This window comes from Octopus bimaculoides, chromosome 10 (genome assembly GCF_001194135.2).
Source record: "Octopus bimaculoides isolate UCB-OBI-ISO-001 chromosome 10, ASM119413v2, whole genome shotgun sequence".
NCBI lineage: Eukaryota > Metazoa > Mollusca > Cephalopoda > Octopoda > Octopodidae > Octopus > Octopus bimaculoides.
This window is the reverse complement of record NC_068990.1, coordinates 14,654,590-14,671,793: the sequence shown is the minus strand read 5'-3', so window position 1 is coordinate 14,671,793 and position 17,204 is coordinate 14,654,590. Positions and strand designations below refer to the sequence as shown.

The 17,204-nt window shown below is 37.0% G+C and overlaps 1 protein-coding gene across 1 annotated transcript in view; it reads left to right on the top strand.

Moving 5' to 3' along the window:
• LOC106875010 (uncharacterized) overlaps positions 1 to 17,204 on the top strand; it is a 26,967-nt gene that overhangs the window by 309 nt on the left and 9,454 nt on the right. The window contains exons 2-5 of the mRNA XM_014922953.2: positions 6,427 to 7,820; positions 11,186 to 11,295; positions 14,127 to 14,210; positions 16,671 to 16,782. Of these exons, the coding sequence (XP_014778439.1) occupies positions 6,521 to 7,820; positions 11,186 to 11,295; positions 14,127 to 14,210; positions 16,671 to 16,782 (1,606 nt within the window). The 5' untranslated portion in view covers positions 6,427 to 6,520. The remainder of the gene's footprint in view (positions 1 to 6,426; positions 7,821 to 11,185; positions 11,296 to 14,126; positions 14,211 to 16,670; positions 16,783 to 17,204) is intronic.

Here is a 17,204-nt window from a genome sequence, read left to right as displayed (position 1 = left end):
TATATATATACTCTTTTCCTCGTTTCAGTCATTTGACTGTGGCCATGCTGGAGCACCGCCTTTAGTCGAGTAAATCGATCCCAGGACTTATTCTTTGGATGCCAAGTGCTTATTCTATCGGTCTCTTTTACCGAACCGCTAAGTTACGGGGACGTAAACACACCTGCATAATATTTTTATTTGTGCTGTTAAATGTTTTAGTGCTTTCTGTTTCCCTCTGTTATATTGGTGCGTTACGGTGGATTAATTTAAGACTTAGCTCTTATTTCTAGCAGGTAGATGCTTATTGAGCATCATTACGCTTCGTGCAAATATATATGTGTGTATATATATATATGTATACACACACGAGTTGAAAACGAAAGAAGATGGCACTCCAACACTATGGAGCTAAGTCAAACTGTTATATGTTAAAAAAACTCAAGGGTTCCACATTCACAATATGCAAGCTGTTAAGTTTCTCACAATACTTCTTTGCATTGAATGTAAAAGCAATTGATAACATGGTTTAGTTTAATTTATAATTGTGTGCATACAAAATTGTCTTTTAACTGTTGCATTGCAAGTCACTTAAAAAAACCGGGAGTGGGGTTCCACTGGCATTGAACGGGACATGGGTTAGAGTAACATTTTCACTAATCACACCAAGTACAACAGAGAACATACCTGGATTTCACTTATTATATTAGTGTTGTTAATTTCTAATATGTATCTTGCACACTTAAACGTGATTTCATATCTGGATTTAATTGTATTCTTTTAATTTTTAAACAACGTAATTAGTTTTTTTTATGAAGTTAAACCATGAACTGTTTTTATTCCTGTCTTCGAAATATGATTTTCTGTTATACGTCAGTAACTAAGTATTTCTTAATGTGCATGCATGAATGAATGTGTGTATATTTCCTCTCTGTGGTTATTGGGGTGTATTACCATTTTATAACAAATATATGATTACCCATATATTTACAAACCATTTAATATCTTGCCTACATATTTTCTGTTTAGTGTTCATAATGAGAAAACAATTTTTGTATAGTGTGTGTTGTTGTAAGGCATGTACACAAACGGCCTCACAAATTTAGGGACCCAGTGTGTTGATTTGTCCAGAGACCCATGATGTTGCTAATACGGCTTGTGTATAGTTACGAACTTTTACTATATATAAATATATTCTATTTGCCACTAGATTTCAGTCTTAGCAAAATGTATAAATCCTTTACTTCTTTTGTCCCAACTTCTCATTGCTTTTTCTTTCTTCTTCAGACTTTAACCCTATGTAAAAATCATGCTTAATGCGTATGATTTATAGCTTGCTAACCAGGCATGTTGGATAGAACATTCTAAAATTTCTAAAGGAAAAGTTTTAGTTTCATTGAATAGGTTTTATTTCATCAAAGTATATTTTGAGTTATCGTGTTTACTGTTATGTCTCATTTTTATGTGTTGTCTAATCCTAGATGGGTCTTGATTGAACTAATCTATGATCAAAAGCTTCTCCAGCTATGCATACCACCTTTTCTTTATTGTACGTGCATAGTCTACCTAGAGTGCTGTCTTAAATCTATTTTAAAAACGCTAGTGTGTGATTTGTGGAGTATTTGGCTGCTATTTCTAGCGAATCAAACGACCATGTAAGGCCTTCTCGTCTTCTTGTAAGTTATCGTGTTTATCAGCGTGGAATCAATCCTGGTTATCATGTCAACAGTATTTTAACGATTCCAGCTGATAAACCGACATCGTGTGGATAGCATTTAGTTTTCCTTATCTATTTGTGTACGGTGATGCTACGGTGACATATAATAGACAGCTGAAAGTATTATGTATATATGTATAAGTGTGTGTATATGCGATTAATCGTAACGCCAAAATATGAAACCTGGAATTGTTTGCTATATTTTAATACCAAAACGAGAAAATAAAGTACTAGTCAAGTACTGGGTCGAAATTGCTGCTTAAAGAAGACATTCCGTATTATTAATGTTAACATTTAGTCAGTATCTCAGCTAAATTGTGCTTAAATCATACGAACTAAAAATTTTTTTTCATACTCATATGAATTCCTCTGTGTAGAACAAATTTGCAAAAATTTCCCGAAAATTCCAAAAATTAAAAAAAGTTACGAAGGGTTATATGGGGTGCTTAAACCAGAATTCCACCCAATGGGAATTCGATACCCTTGTTATGCTAATTTTGTTGTGGCGTTGAATGCATTTTGCATGCGGTTAGCAGTTTTTTCAGTGATGACGAGCAACAGTTATATGGTGTGCCGTACCGCTTGGATAACGTTGGTGAAATGTGATACTCAATTTATAACAGATGTCTCAAGTTTTGAATTTTCTGTTGCGATTCTATGTTATTGTTATAAACAATTTGTTTTTTTTTTTACCTCTCACTTGCTCGACTTGGGTTCAACTCAAGTAGTGTTTGTGTGTTTTCTTTTCCTTAAAATTAAGATTTTATTTTGTAAAATGCCAAACGAATAGTGGAGAAATGAAGCAAGAACTTGATATTGTGCTGGAGCTGGGAAATTGCCAGTTTGATAATCTCTGTGTATACATACGAGTAGGTATATATATATATATATAGATATAGCCAGTGACACGTAAAAAGCACCATTCGAGCGTGGTCATTGCCAGTGCCGTATGTCTGGCTCCTGTACTGGTGACAAGTAAAAAGTACCATTTAAGCGTGCTCGATGCCAGTACCGCTTGACTGGCCCTTGTGCCGGTGGTACGTAAAAAGCGCCCACCGCACTCGGAGTGGTTGGCGTTAGGAAGGGCAACCAGCTGTAGAAACTTTGCCAGATCAGATTGGAGCCTGATGCAGCCTTCTGGCTTGCAAGCCCTCAGTCAAACCGTCCAACCCATGTCAGCATGGAAAGCGGACGTTAAACGATGATGGTAGGAGTGGCTGTGTGGTAAGTAGCCACACAGTTCCGGGTTCAGTACCACTGCATGGCACCTTGGTCAAGTGTCTTCTACTATAGACTTGGGCTGACCAAATCCTTGTGAGTGGCTTTGGCAGACGGAAATTGAAAGAAGCCTGTCATGTATATATATATATGTACATTTGTGTCTGTGTTTATCCCCCTCACCATTGCTTAACAACCCATGTTGGTGTCTTTACGTCCCTGTAACTTAGTGGTTCGGCAAAAAGGAATGATAGAATAAGTACCAGGTTCACAAAGAGTATGTCATTGGGTTGATTTGTTTGATTAAAGACGGTGCTCCAGCATGGCCGCAGTCAAATGACTGAAACAAAAGAATATATACGTGCAGACATGGCAGTGTGGTAAGAACCCATGATTCTGGGTTCAGTCCCACTGCGGAGCACCTTGGGCGTCTCCTACAATAACCTTGAGCCAACCAAAGCTTTGTGAGTGGATTTAGTAGTTGAAAACTGAAAGAAGTCCATCGTATATGTGTGTGTGTGTCTGTGCTTTCTACCACTACTGCTTGACAACCAGTGTTGGTGTTTACATCCATATAACTTGTTGCTTTGGCAAGGAGACCGATAGGATAAGTACCAGGTTTTGAATGGAAACAAAATACGGGTTGAAGTATGACTCAGAATTTATTCAATTAAAGGACTACTTAACCCTTTAGCATCCAAATTAGTCTCTCAGTTCTGATGTTTATTTATTCACATTGTTTTGAATTCATCATATAGTATTTCATAGCTTCAAGATTTTGATGATGCAAAGGTTTGTTTTTCGAGTGACATCGTAGGGTATGTTTGAGAGGCAAGATTTGGTCAGTTTGATCATAAAACAGAATATTTGGGTAAGATTTGGCCAGGTTAAATGCTAAAGGGTTAAACTAACGACATTGCAAAGAAATTGTACGACCTATAGTCTAAAAGTCTAATGGTGCAGCAGAAAGAATTGTGCAAACAATCAAGTCTGCATTACGGAAGCTGTCAGTTTGAAGAGTCTTTTGCACTTTTGCAGTGCACCTAGTGCATGCAAGTTATTTCCAACTGAAAAATTACTTGGCAGACAATTAAGAATAATGGTAAACCACACTTTTATGGGGTAGACCAAATAGTACATTACAAGAAATTTACTGTCAATGTAGCATATCTGATTTGTTTTGGAAAGTGCTTCCTACATTAAAACTGAATGCCGATAAGCTCTACATGAGCTAAACAGATAGCTCCTAAATATCGTTCCCCATGCACTCTCTGAGTGGTTGGCGTTAGGAAGGGCATCCAGCTGTAGAAACTCTGCCAAATTAGATTGGAGCCTGGTGTTGCCATCCGGTTTCACCAGTCCTCAGTCAAATCGTCCAACCCATGCTAGCATGGAAAGCGGACGTTAAACGATGATGATGCACATCTGCTCATTGTGATAATGTTATCAGTGGTTTGATATCACCAACTTCTCCATCTCCTGTTGAGTTACTACTTGATCAGTTGATCTGCTGTAGTAATCTAACGAGTCAGTGTTGTTATCAATTTTCTCAAACTGCTACTAATATTTAAATTTTAGTAACCTTCCATACCACTAACATTACTAACACTGCTAAAACAAGCAAATCTTCTCATTGACTTAATGACTAGGACAGTACCACTACACGGGTACTGCTGAATCTCAAATGAAATTTGAAAGTTATAAAGATAAAGATAAAGATATGGTTTATCTTTCAAAGTTGAAGTGTTATATTTATAATATTATTAGCATGTAAACGTATCTGGTCCATACCTGTACATTATCTGTTTGATCTATAGTATCGTTATGCTAATGCTGTGGCCTTGCTTGTACTTTGCTAGTGGCTACCATTTTAAGGGTGGCCATAGTTTTATAGTGTGCTGTTAGGACAATTTTGGTGTCTTATGATATTCAGTTATAACTGATGTCTAAAATTTCGGACATACTTTTGTGGACTTACATAATTTTAAGTATGGTTTATAAACATGAACGACTGAAATACTCTTTTCCAGTTGATCTTATTTGTAAATTCAAACTTAATAACCCCTTTGTTAATATTTTTCTATACCCTTAGTGAAATAGTGGGGTTGTCAAAGGGAATATTATCACAGAATTCATTTTTTTAGTTACCTCTTTTTACCTTCTTTCTATTAATAACTACTTCAACTTGAATCCTTTTTTTTACCTGTGATATTTACCTTTGGGCTACTGGATTACACACTTAGGTGAAATGAACTCTAATTCATTACATGTGGAAGACAGTTTTTCTGTAAAACTCTTCCCCAGCTTTTGTTCCCCTTTAAATCAACCATTTAGGATTAATTTTTTAAAAGCACTAAATAAATAATAACACTATTCCTAATCTTTTATCTCTCTGCCTCTCTCTCTCTCTCTCACACACACACACACACACACACACACACACACACACACACACACACACACACACACTGAAACAGATACTTAAAGGGATTAATGTTGTTTGACAAGAGCTTCTGTTGTGCTTCTGAACAAGTTTTGATTAAAACACTTTGTATCGAGTTCGTTAGTTTTGAAATGACTGGAAGTAATTGTGACAAGTTCAGGAAGAATTCAGACCTAGGAATTTAGAACTGAAGAGAAATTTGAAGAATAACATTATGAAAGAATAATTTAACTGCTTCTTTAAGGTTATAATAGTGTATGTGTTAAATCTATAAAAACGTGTTTGATACGAGGTGGTATCAAAAAGTTCTCGGACTAGTTCTGTAGTGTGCCAACAGATGGCAGCACATTGTTGCGTGTGCAGTGAGAGCTAGCAGTGACCTTCATGAGGCAGTGTGCTGAGTGACAACGCTGTGTTTACTTCACAAGTTGTGAAATTTGTGTTTTTGTGATCACAGGAACAAATAGCCAATGTGAAATTTTGCATTAAACTTGGGAAGTCTGCTAGAGACATTGAGCATGCTTCAGCAGGCTTGTAGTGACAAGGCAATGGGTCGTGTGCGATGCTTCGAGTGGTATGGGCATTTCAAAGATGGAAGAATGTCCCTGGAAGACCTGCCATGAGCATCACCCTTCAAAATGTGATATTGTGCATCGAGAATTCGTCCGCCAGGGCCAGACCATCAGTTGAGAGTTGTACTGCGATGTTCTGAAGCATTTGAGGGAGGATGTTTTGCAAAAGTGACCGGATGTGTGGAGTGTGAAGAACTGGATTTTTCACATTGACAATGCAGCTCAAGGCTTGCTGTTTTAACATGGTTGTTGAGATCCAGAGCAAATCATAGAAAGTCCTCAACTCACTTATTTTGTAGTTTGTTGACTGCTTCTTCCTCAATCATGTGCATCAGTTAACATTGTCAGACTCTTTTTTTTTTCTTCTCTGAATAATGCTTTCTGTTTTTTGTTATATTTTTTTTGTATTTAATGTATCATTGTTAGTTGTATTTAAATATTGTAAATGAGGGAACGAAATGTATTTATATGACTAATAAATCCTTTTTCTATTGCAGGAAATGAGCAAAACAGTAAGAATTATTTCCCAGAACATCATCTAAAATATGTAATAACTTGTATTATACACTTGGTTTCTATCACTTTAATGCCATGGAGGAAGTGATTGGAAAATATGACAGCGGCATTGATGCCAGTACTTTAACATATGATATAAGTTCTATGACCCTGAACTCATTTGATTCAAGTTTTAGTTCGATTGATGTACTGAACAGAGCGCGGATTGATAGTATAGATGATGATCCCAGTATAAAAGATGACTTGAATGAAGCTCAATTTCTTGATACCACTGGTTTATCGCTTGATGATAGCAACTTTCATGAGAGACACATTAATTTTTCAGTCACATTAACAAACACACCGATACATAACAAAGAAAACATTTACAATAGTCAGCCTGTAACATCAGTGATTGTAGCAGATGTTCAGAATGTACAGAGGGGTCTAAATGGAAGAAAACTCCATACTGGTAACAGGAATGAAGTTCCCCGAGCTGACAGGGAATGTAAGGCCAAGGCCAAACCTTTATCTCCAAGTAAAGATATCCAGAATTCATCGGCTAATGCAAATCATGTTTGCAACAGACCAAAGAAAGGCTCTTACAGAAAGCAAATGGCTTGTAACGCTAAGGTATCACCTCCAAAATCACAGAAAATGGCATGTAAAGATTACTGTCAATCTCAATTCAATTCAACACCAAAAAAATCCAAACAGCTTTCATTGGAAGCACAAAATAAAATACAGAATAAAAACTTGAAGAATAACTTCCAAAGTTCAACTGCTTCGAGCAAGTCTAAGCCAAACCAAAAATCTGTGAAGTCAAAGTCGAACAATGAATATATAGTTTATTCTAACGATGAACAAGATGACACTTTGGAAGAGTCAGACACTTCAATCTATGTTACACCACTACAAACTCCTTCTAAACTTGATACAGAAACTTCCAGTCCATGTTCTAGGTTGTCTGGTGAAGAGATACTGAATAGCTCTAACATCACTGTCAGGTCTCCATCTCCCTACAAAATACTAAGTCCAAATATTACAGTTCGATCAAATCGGCAGACCTGCTCCCCCATGTTGGCCGCTAGTAGTTCAAGTGATGTGGATGGATCGGAATATCCGCTTCCCCACCCACACCATTGTAAGACTTATTTTTCACCCATATTAGATGATTCAGCAATAGTTGAGGCTTCCTGTTCTGGGAGAAAATATAGAAGCCCACCCAAACGCTTGAACTTAGAGGCTGACCATCAAGCAGATGATACTTGTTATAAGAAGGAGACAGTCAAACATTTGTTTACAGATGCCAAGGAAGCCCACGATTGGAATTCTATAGCAGTATATGACCACTCACCTCTTGCTAATATGCTCGAGAACCTCTTTGAACATTCTGGTGAGTTAATCTTCTTTTATTCATTAGTTTTTACATCCACTTTTTCTATACTAGCATGGGTACATGAATATATTAATGAGTAGGTCTAAGGTGGCGAACACACAGAATCGTCAGCTTGTTGGGCAGAATGTTTAGGGGCATTTCATCATCATCATTGTTTTAATGTCTGCCTTCCATGCTATCATGAGTTGGACGATTTGACTGAGGACTGGTGAACCAGATGGCTACACCAGGCTCCAATCTGATTTGGCAGAGTTTCTACAGCTGGATGCCCCTCCTAACGCCAACCACTCCGAGAGTGTAGTGGGTGCTTTTACATGCCACTGGCACAGGGGCCAGTCAGGAGGTTACAAATTTTGCTGAGGTTGACTTTGCCTATCATCCTTTTGAGCTTGATAAAATAAGTGCCAGTTGAGAACTGGGGTTGATGTAATTGACTACCCCACGTCCCCTGCAATTGCTGGCCTTGTGCCAAAATTTGAAACCATTATTAATGAAACTTTGTTTTATAGCCAATTGCCTTAACTGTCACTAACACTTACCTTTCTTTCATGTCTTCAGAGGCACAAAACTAGGCAATGGTTGACAAGTAGATTGACACTTGTAGTCCAGGAATTTTCAGAGATCTATACACACACACACACAGACACACACACACAGATGTGAAGAAGCTCACCTAATTGTAACTATATATACATACATAATACGTATGCATGTATGTATATATATACTGAGCATCTTTCAGTTTCTGTTTACCATATTCACTCTCAAGACTTTGGTCACTCTGGTGCTATGGTAGAAGACACCTGAGATGCCAAGAAGTTGGACTGACCTTTTGATCCTGAAACCACATGGTTGGGAAGTGGTGTGTGCACAGACAATTATGTTTGTGGTAACAGCTCGTTACTGTTTGATCAACATTATAGTAAATACTACTTTGCTGATATATTCTACTAATCAACAAAATTAATGTGGTATTGATTTTTATAATTATCATTTTAATTTCAACACCACATAAAAGGCACCCAGCACACTCCGTAAAGTGGTTGGCATTAGGAAGGGCATCTAGCCATAGAAACCTTGCCCCAACAGACAATTGTAGTGCGGACAGCTCCCAGCTGATCAGCTCCCATGTCAAACTGTCCAACCCATGCCAGCATGGAAAGTGAACGTTAAACACTGATGATGATGTCAGCCACAATGCTTTCCATTCTGGTTTGCATTGGACATGTTGTCATAGTTTTAGTCAGTTCTTACGGGTGTTTGTACATTTAATTTTTGTCCTGATTTCTGTGGTTGAATACCCTTCCTATCACTGACCACCTAACCCTTTAGCATTTAAACTGGCCACATCCAGCCCATATATCCTACCTGTTTTTTGTTTAAACTATCTAAATCTGGTCTGTGACACCTATCCTACAATGTCATTCTGAAAATAAACAATCAATCATCAACATCTCAAAACTACAAGATAAATACACAAGTGATTCAAAACAATATGAATGAATAAGCATTACATTTGATAGAGTAATTTGAATGCCAAAGGGTTAAAGAGACTACTGAGTGCATTTTATCATGTCACTAGCACTAGACATATTGTCAAATCCCTGGCAGAACAGGATTAAAAGGTCCTCTCAAATCTATTCTTTCTCTCCATTTTTACCAACTATCTGACAAAGTACACTGTATGCATTTTATCATGGCACTATCACCAGAGAAATTGCCATATTCTTAATGTGACAGGACCAAAAGGAGCTCTAAATGCTCTGTTTTCTTTACTCACTTGCCAACCACTCTCCAGAGTTCACCAAGTGGATTCTGACACAACACAGTTGGTACATTGCTTTGTACACTGTAAGAGTAAAGAGTACTAACTGCTCTAAGGCACATGTGTTCACTCTAGGCAATGATGTGATTGAGAAGGTGGAGTTGGAGAGAGTGGTGCTAGAAGAACCAGAATGGATAGAGGTGAAGAGAGCAAGAGTATAATGACAGAGTATAATAAGGCGGTGAGCTGGCAGAAACGTTAGCACGCCGGACGAAATGCTTAACGGTATTTCGTCTGCCGCTACGTTCTGAGTTCAAATTCCGCCGAGGTCAACTTTGCCTTTCATCCTTTCAGGGTCAATTAAATAAGTACCAGTTACGCACTGGGGTCGATATAATCGACTCAATCCGTTTGCCTGTCCTTGTTTGTCCCCTCTGTGGGCAATAAAGAAATAAGAGTATAATGACAGAAATGGAATGCTTGGGGTGAATGAGTAATAGCTGAGGTGGACAAAGCTAAGCAGGGCTGGATTAAGCACCTTTTGGTGCTCCCATTTTTATGTAATTCAAAATATAACCAATAATAAACCATAAAATAAATTTTTATTTCTCAAAATGGAACAAAACTAACAGTAAGATGGAAAATAATGTTTATTTTTGTATATTTCCACTTTGCAAAGTTTATTCCTTGTTTTTTTTTTTAATAGCAAAGTTTTTGATTAAATCCTCAAAATTAATCTTATGCAACACATCTACTTCTATACTTAGTAGAGATAAAACATCACGAATATTACTTTAGTAAGTTCAAGGTGATTTCTTTTGTACTGTAAACTATTTACCATTCCTGTTGTGCCTTGCTTCCCTTGATGCTATAGTAGAAAACACTTGCCCAAGGTGCCATTCAGTGGGACTGAACCCAGAACCATGTGGTTGGGAAGCAAGCTACTTACCACACAGCCACTCCTGGATAATTCTCAGAAAAAAAAAAAAGTTGGAATTGTTAAAACTCTTGCTGAAACGGATGGAAAATTGAAGCGTAAATGTAAAAGTACCCAGCACACATCATTGTAAAGTTGTTGTCATTAGGAAGGGCATCTAGCTGTAGAAATCAAGCCAAATCTCACTAGAACCTGATGAAGCTCTCTGGGCTTGCCAGCTCTGGTCAGATCATCCAACCCATGCCAACATGGAAAATGGACATTAAACGATGATAATGATTATATATGTGTGTCTTTGTGTCTGTCCACCACCACTTGACAGTGTTGGTATGTTTACATCCCTGTGACTTAGTGGTTCAGCAAAAGAGATTGATAGAATAAGCACTAGGCTTATAATATAAATACTTGGGTTGATTCAGTCAACTAAGAATTCTTCAAGGCCACACTCTATTGACTGAAACAAATATAAAATTTCAAAAAATGAAAAAAAACAAAAAAACTTGCTATAATATTTAATATGATGTAGACATCAACTGTAATATGATAGTGATTTTCTGTAAATATTTAAGTAAATTCTATCTTAATGACTAATTAAATAACTCACTCACATATGCTTTTTTTTCTTATTCTTATTTATTTATTGAAAATTGTTTGTTGTAGGCTCCTCATATTTGCTATCACCAAAATATGAATCAAGTGAGCATACTTATGCTGAATTTCAGGACTTTCTGAGAAAACTTGAAGGTACAAATAAGATCAATAGTAATAAGGTAAGTTTGGTTTGGGATGAACTCCTAATGTATTACTAAATCACCAGTGAAAGCTTTGTTGGTATTGTTCTTTAATCCTATATTAGCCTCGATTGAGCAGACCCCATGATCTGTTCATTCATTTCATTTTTACATGTTTTTTTTTTTTCCTCTTGGTATGGGTTGGAGTGGAGGCGCAATGGCCCAGTGGTTAGGGCAGTGGACTCGCGGTCATAGGACCGCGGTTTCGATTCCCAGACCGGGCGTTGTGTTTATTGAGCGAAAACCACCTAAAAGCTCCACAAGGCTCCGGCAGGGGATGATGGTGAACCCTGCTGTATTCTTTCACCACAACTTTCTCTCACTCTTACTTCCTGTTTCTATTGTGCCTGTAATTCAAAGGGTCAGCCTTGTGTCACACTGAATATCCCCGAGAACTACGTTAAGGGTACACGTATCTGTGGAGTGCTCAGCCACTTGCACATTAATTTCCTGAGCAGGCTGTTCCGTTGATCGGATCAACTGGAACCCTCCACACCGTAAGCGACGGAGTGCCAACAACAACAACAATGGGTTGGATGAATACATATTTGACACAGTATTCTTATGTCCTGACACTCTTCTGGTAATTAAATCTTACTTCAGTTCTATATTCAAGAGACGAGGAATTATGTACATTATTTACATTTGATGGATATTTATCCTCATCTTGTTTGTTGTTAACACAACGTTTCAGCTGATATACCCTCCAGCCTTCATCAGGTGTCTTGGGGAAATTTCGAACTTGGGTTCTCATTCCTAAGGTATTTTTCGATGTTGTTGTTATTATTATTATTCAGATCACTGCCTGGAATCAAACTCGGAATCTTGGGGTTAGTAACCCGTGCTTTTAACCACTACGCCATATGCCAAAATGTTCTGTTAACAACAAACAAAATGAGGATAAATATCCGTCAAATGTAAATCTTGTTTTACAAGTAAGGGATTTTTTTTTTTAGATCTCTCTATGCTTTGAAAGCACAGAGCTAGGGGACATATCGTTCTTAGGGAATGTGAACATGTTTAATTCTGCTACATCTCCAGGCTAACCAATCTCTTGTATGTGAATTTGGTAGGTAAAATACTCCCAGTACACTTTAAAAGTGCTTGGCATTGGGAAGAATATCTAGCTGTAGAAAGCAAGCCAGAAATGAAACTCATGAGCAAGATGCTGTCCATCAACTTGTTTGCATGTACTGACTTAAACTATGGCACCCATCCAACCCATGGAAAGTGGATGCAAAATGATGTTGTTGATGGTATTTGAATGTGTGTGTAATCTTTTGTTATGACATTTGCTTGCGAATGAGTGTGTGTATATATGTATGTAAGTGTATATGCAATGTGTATGAATATGTACAAGATGTGAGAAGTATTTGAGGATATATTTGGTAATATGATAAAGCAACCCTAATCTGGCATACATCAAATGTATTTTAATAATGGTAATTTGTGCACATGTTCTTGACAAGCTTTTCTATAAGATTAGTCTATGGATCTAACTTCAGTTTTGATGACGCCGTCAGGGCTTGCACTAAATGGTATTCATTCATTTTGGACCATCACCTACATGATGGCAGATGTAATCAATAGGATTTAAAGCTAGCGAGTTTGGAGCTTACAATTTTGGTGTTAACTGATTGTAAAGATTGTCTGACATCCAATCTTGAGCTATGAAGGCTTTGTCAAAAAGTACTGAGCCTTGTTGAAAAGTGTAAGCCTTCCTCTGCATATATCATTCATCCAGTGCTTGAATGTTTCCAGTAGTGGAAAGATGTGAAGTGACATGACATGACCTTTGTTCCTCACCACTCCCAAAAACCTTCACAGTTGCTGCAAACTTAGTGTGCATTGCTATAGGGATGTCAGAAATATCTGCACACAACCATCTGTCATTTCTCCTCTTTTTGCTCTTGGTTCAAGTTTTTCTTTTGTAGAGATGACCCAAAGTAGGCTATGTTCATGCTGGTTTAACTTTAAGTAACCACTTGGCTTTGATCAAATGGTTTTCCTCTGTCTTTGCAGACATGTATCAACCTCTTGTCAATACATACAACTTGTATGGGATGTCCTCATGCACCATGGTTCTGGTAGTCTACTTTGACATCAGAAATACTTGGCAATGACCCTTATTGATTTTCTGAAATCTGATAATTTTTTAAAGTCTGTTGGATGAATTGTAGTGTCCTCATAGGGTCTAAACATCAAATTTTTTTAATACAATTGAAACATTCCTGTCAGAGGCATCCAATCCACAACTGAACTTTATGTATAAAAGATCTTACATTTAGAAAGTTGTAAATTTCTAAATCATTGTGTTCCTCACATATGACAACAGATAACTGCTCATCTTTCCATTTTTTTGTCCTAGGATTTTATCTACCATGGGGGATCTGAAAGAAATAAAAACCTTATTGGTTTGAAGAGAGTAATATACTGATAATTGTTTCCAAATACCTCTCATATCGTCTGTGTGTGTATAGATATAAAGTATTTAATTTTCATACCTTGTTGGTGTGTTAACTCTTACTTGTTACTTGAATTTTGTTATCTTGAGAGGCCCCTCTGTTCCAGTCAAAGATATGTAATAGTCTTAAAAATATAGTCCATTTGGATACCTACCCAAAAAAGTATGGTTCAACTCTGTAAGCTGCAGATTGCCATTGTAATTGATGAATATCTGGTTAACAACTATTTTCCTCCCACTTTCTTAAAAACTATCGGTGTTAAATAATGACTCGTTTTATTTTAACTTTTGTTTTGTTGTATCTTTGTAATTCATATATTTTTCTCATCCATTTCTCATATTGCAGTCAGTCTGCGATGAACATTCTTCTCTGAGAAGTAGTCCACTGTTGTCACCATTGTGCTGTGATTCTCGACCACCTGATCAGCTGGTAATAAAATCATTTTAACTTTGTAGTTTTATTGTGAAATCATAACAAATCTGTTAAATGTGGAGGGGGGTTACTTATAAATTGTACATGTATAACAGTTAAGTTTTTATTTGATCACAATGGGATTGAATGTGATCTCTACAAATATTTTAGATGATCTGTGGCACAGGTGTTACCTGTGTGGTTAAGAAATTTACTTCCCAGTTTCATACTTTTGGATTCAGTCCCACTGCATGGCACCATGAGTAAATGTCTTCTATTCTATCCCTGGGCCAACCAAAGCCTTATGAGTGGATTTGGTAGATAGAAACTGAAAGAAGCCCAGTGGGTGTCCTTGTCTTGGCATCGTGATAGTTGTAAAGGAATGTAATTCATTTCTAATATTTTGTTGAAAACGTGTCTGGCCATGGAGAAAATATTACTTTGCTTGGAAACAAGTGAGGTTGGCAACAAGAAAGGCCTCCAACTATAGAAAATCTGCCTCAATAAATTCCGTTCCACCCATAAAAGCATGGAAATGTGGATGTAAAAATTACGTAAGATGTTGATAAATATTAAATAGTTATTTTGTTGTACCTTGGGTGAGCCATTATGCCAATACTAAACACACATTGGTTCTATTTCGCTTCTTCATAATTTGTCATTTGGTTACTATTTCATCAATCAACTAATTGATTGTTCAATTAAGCATTTGGTCAATCAGTCGATGAGCTAGGTTTGTCAAAGTTCTTTTGATGTCATTTACAATTTCAACAATGATATGATCTCGCTACTACAAGTCGTTTTGTTACTTTGTTAACTAGTTAACCAATTGACAAACAAATAATGAAGCAGTGAAATACAACCAGTATGTGTGTTATTGGCATAATGACCCTACCAAGATACAGCAGAGTATGTCTCAACATACTAGCTTACACCAAGAATCTAGCAAACCAAACACAAAAATTAAATAATCAGGTTGTGTAGTTCCCAACCACATTGTTCTAGACTCAGTCCCACTGTGTGGCATCTTGGGTACATGCCTTCTACTATAGCCTTGGGTCAACCAAGTGGATTTGGTGGACAAAAACTGAAAGAAGCCTGTTATATATATATATATATATATATATATATACATGTGTGTGTGTGTGTCCTTGTGTTGATGTGCTTACATCCCCATAATTTAGCAGTTTATCAAGAGGCTGATAAAATAAGTATCAGTCTTAAAAACAAAGATGTATTGGGGTTGATTCATTTGATTAAGAAAAAATTCTTCAAGGTGATGCCCCAGCATGGCCCAATCTGACTGAAACAAAATATATAAAAGAGAATAAAAATGATTTTGCTAAACTTTCGCCTTCTCATTTCACTTTTGAAGTAAAATTTACGAAAGTACTTCATGGACCCGTGAAAGAATTATTCTTAGTAATGTGTTTATCTAAATTCGATAGTAATCCAGTCTTTGCCAGCATAATAGAATAAACAGTATAGAGAACAACACACAGCAAATGAATGATTGTTTGTTGCCTTAGGTCAACTCTGTTTGAGAGTATTCCTATGGTAATTGTTTAGTCTTAGTGTGATAGAATTTCTGAGATAAATACTCGAGATAGCATAAGAATTTAACTTCATTGCAGTTGAGGTAATGAGTGTTGAAATCTCAATTCTCTGATTGTTGATCTTATCTTCTTAGATCTCTCTTAAGTGGAAATTCTTTAACCCTTTCGAAACCAAACCACCCAAGAATCCTTAATTCTATGATATTCACTTTCTGTTTTAAAAAAAATGATCTAATTTAAAACCTTCTCTTTACTCTTTTAGTCTTTTGCTTGTTTCAGTCATTTGACTGCGGCCATGCTGGAGCACCACCTTTAGTCGAGCAAATCGACCCCGGGACTTATTCTTTGGAAGCCTAGTCCTTATTCTATTGGTCTCTTTTTGCCAAACCGCTAAGTTACGGGAACGTAAACACACCAGCATCTGTTGTCAAGCGATGGTGGTGGTGGTGGGGGAACAAACACAAACACGCATATATATATATATATATATATATATATATATACACACACACACACATACACATATATACGACAGGCTTCTTTCAGTTTCCGTCTACCAAATCCACTCACAAAGCTTTGATTGGGCCGAGGTTATAGTAGAAGGCACTTGCCCAAGGTGCCACGCAGTGGGACTGAACCCGGAACCATGTGGTTGGTAAACAAGCTACTTACTACACAGCCACTCCTGCGCCACTTCTGTCAAAATTTTATCTTGATTTATGTTTCAAATCCTGATTTATTAATGACAAGGTTGTTTTACTTAAATACATTATTTCCAAAATTAATTGAAACAAATGCAGTGCATTTTGACAAAAATATGGTAACAAAAACATTAAGTTGTGAAGGCTTTAATATTTATTAAGACAGAACTACCAGAACTGCTGTGTACAATAATTTTTTCCTGTTTCAATCTATTTTCCAGTCAGAAGCTGAGTTAGATGAAATTACCTGGATTCATACAACATGCAATGGACAACAGGTGGCCCCTCGTGTTCAGATTGGCCAATCATTTGAAGAATTTACTGTCTTTCCTCGTAAGTAAAGAATAAAAATCTGTTCCCTTCATACAACATTAACCATTCTTGATGCATCTTAGTTACTATTATGAGTTGATAGCAAAAACAAAACCTGGTGAGAAATTGCTATAAACCTAAGCATTTATAGTAATAACCAGTAGTGAATAACTGATGTCTTTATTACTCCACATTTATACATCATCATCGTTTAACGTCGGCTTTCCATGCTAGCATGGGTTGGACGATTTGACTGAAGACTGGTGAAACCGGATGGCAACACCAGGCTCCAATCTAAATTTGGCAGAGTTTCTACAGCTGGATGCCCTTCCTAACGCCAACCACTCAGAGAGTGTAGTAGGTGCTTTTACGTGTCACCTGCACGAAGGCCAGTCAGGCGATACTGGCAATGGCCACGCTCGAAATGGTGTCTTTTATGTGCC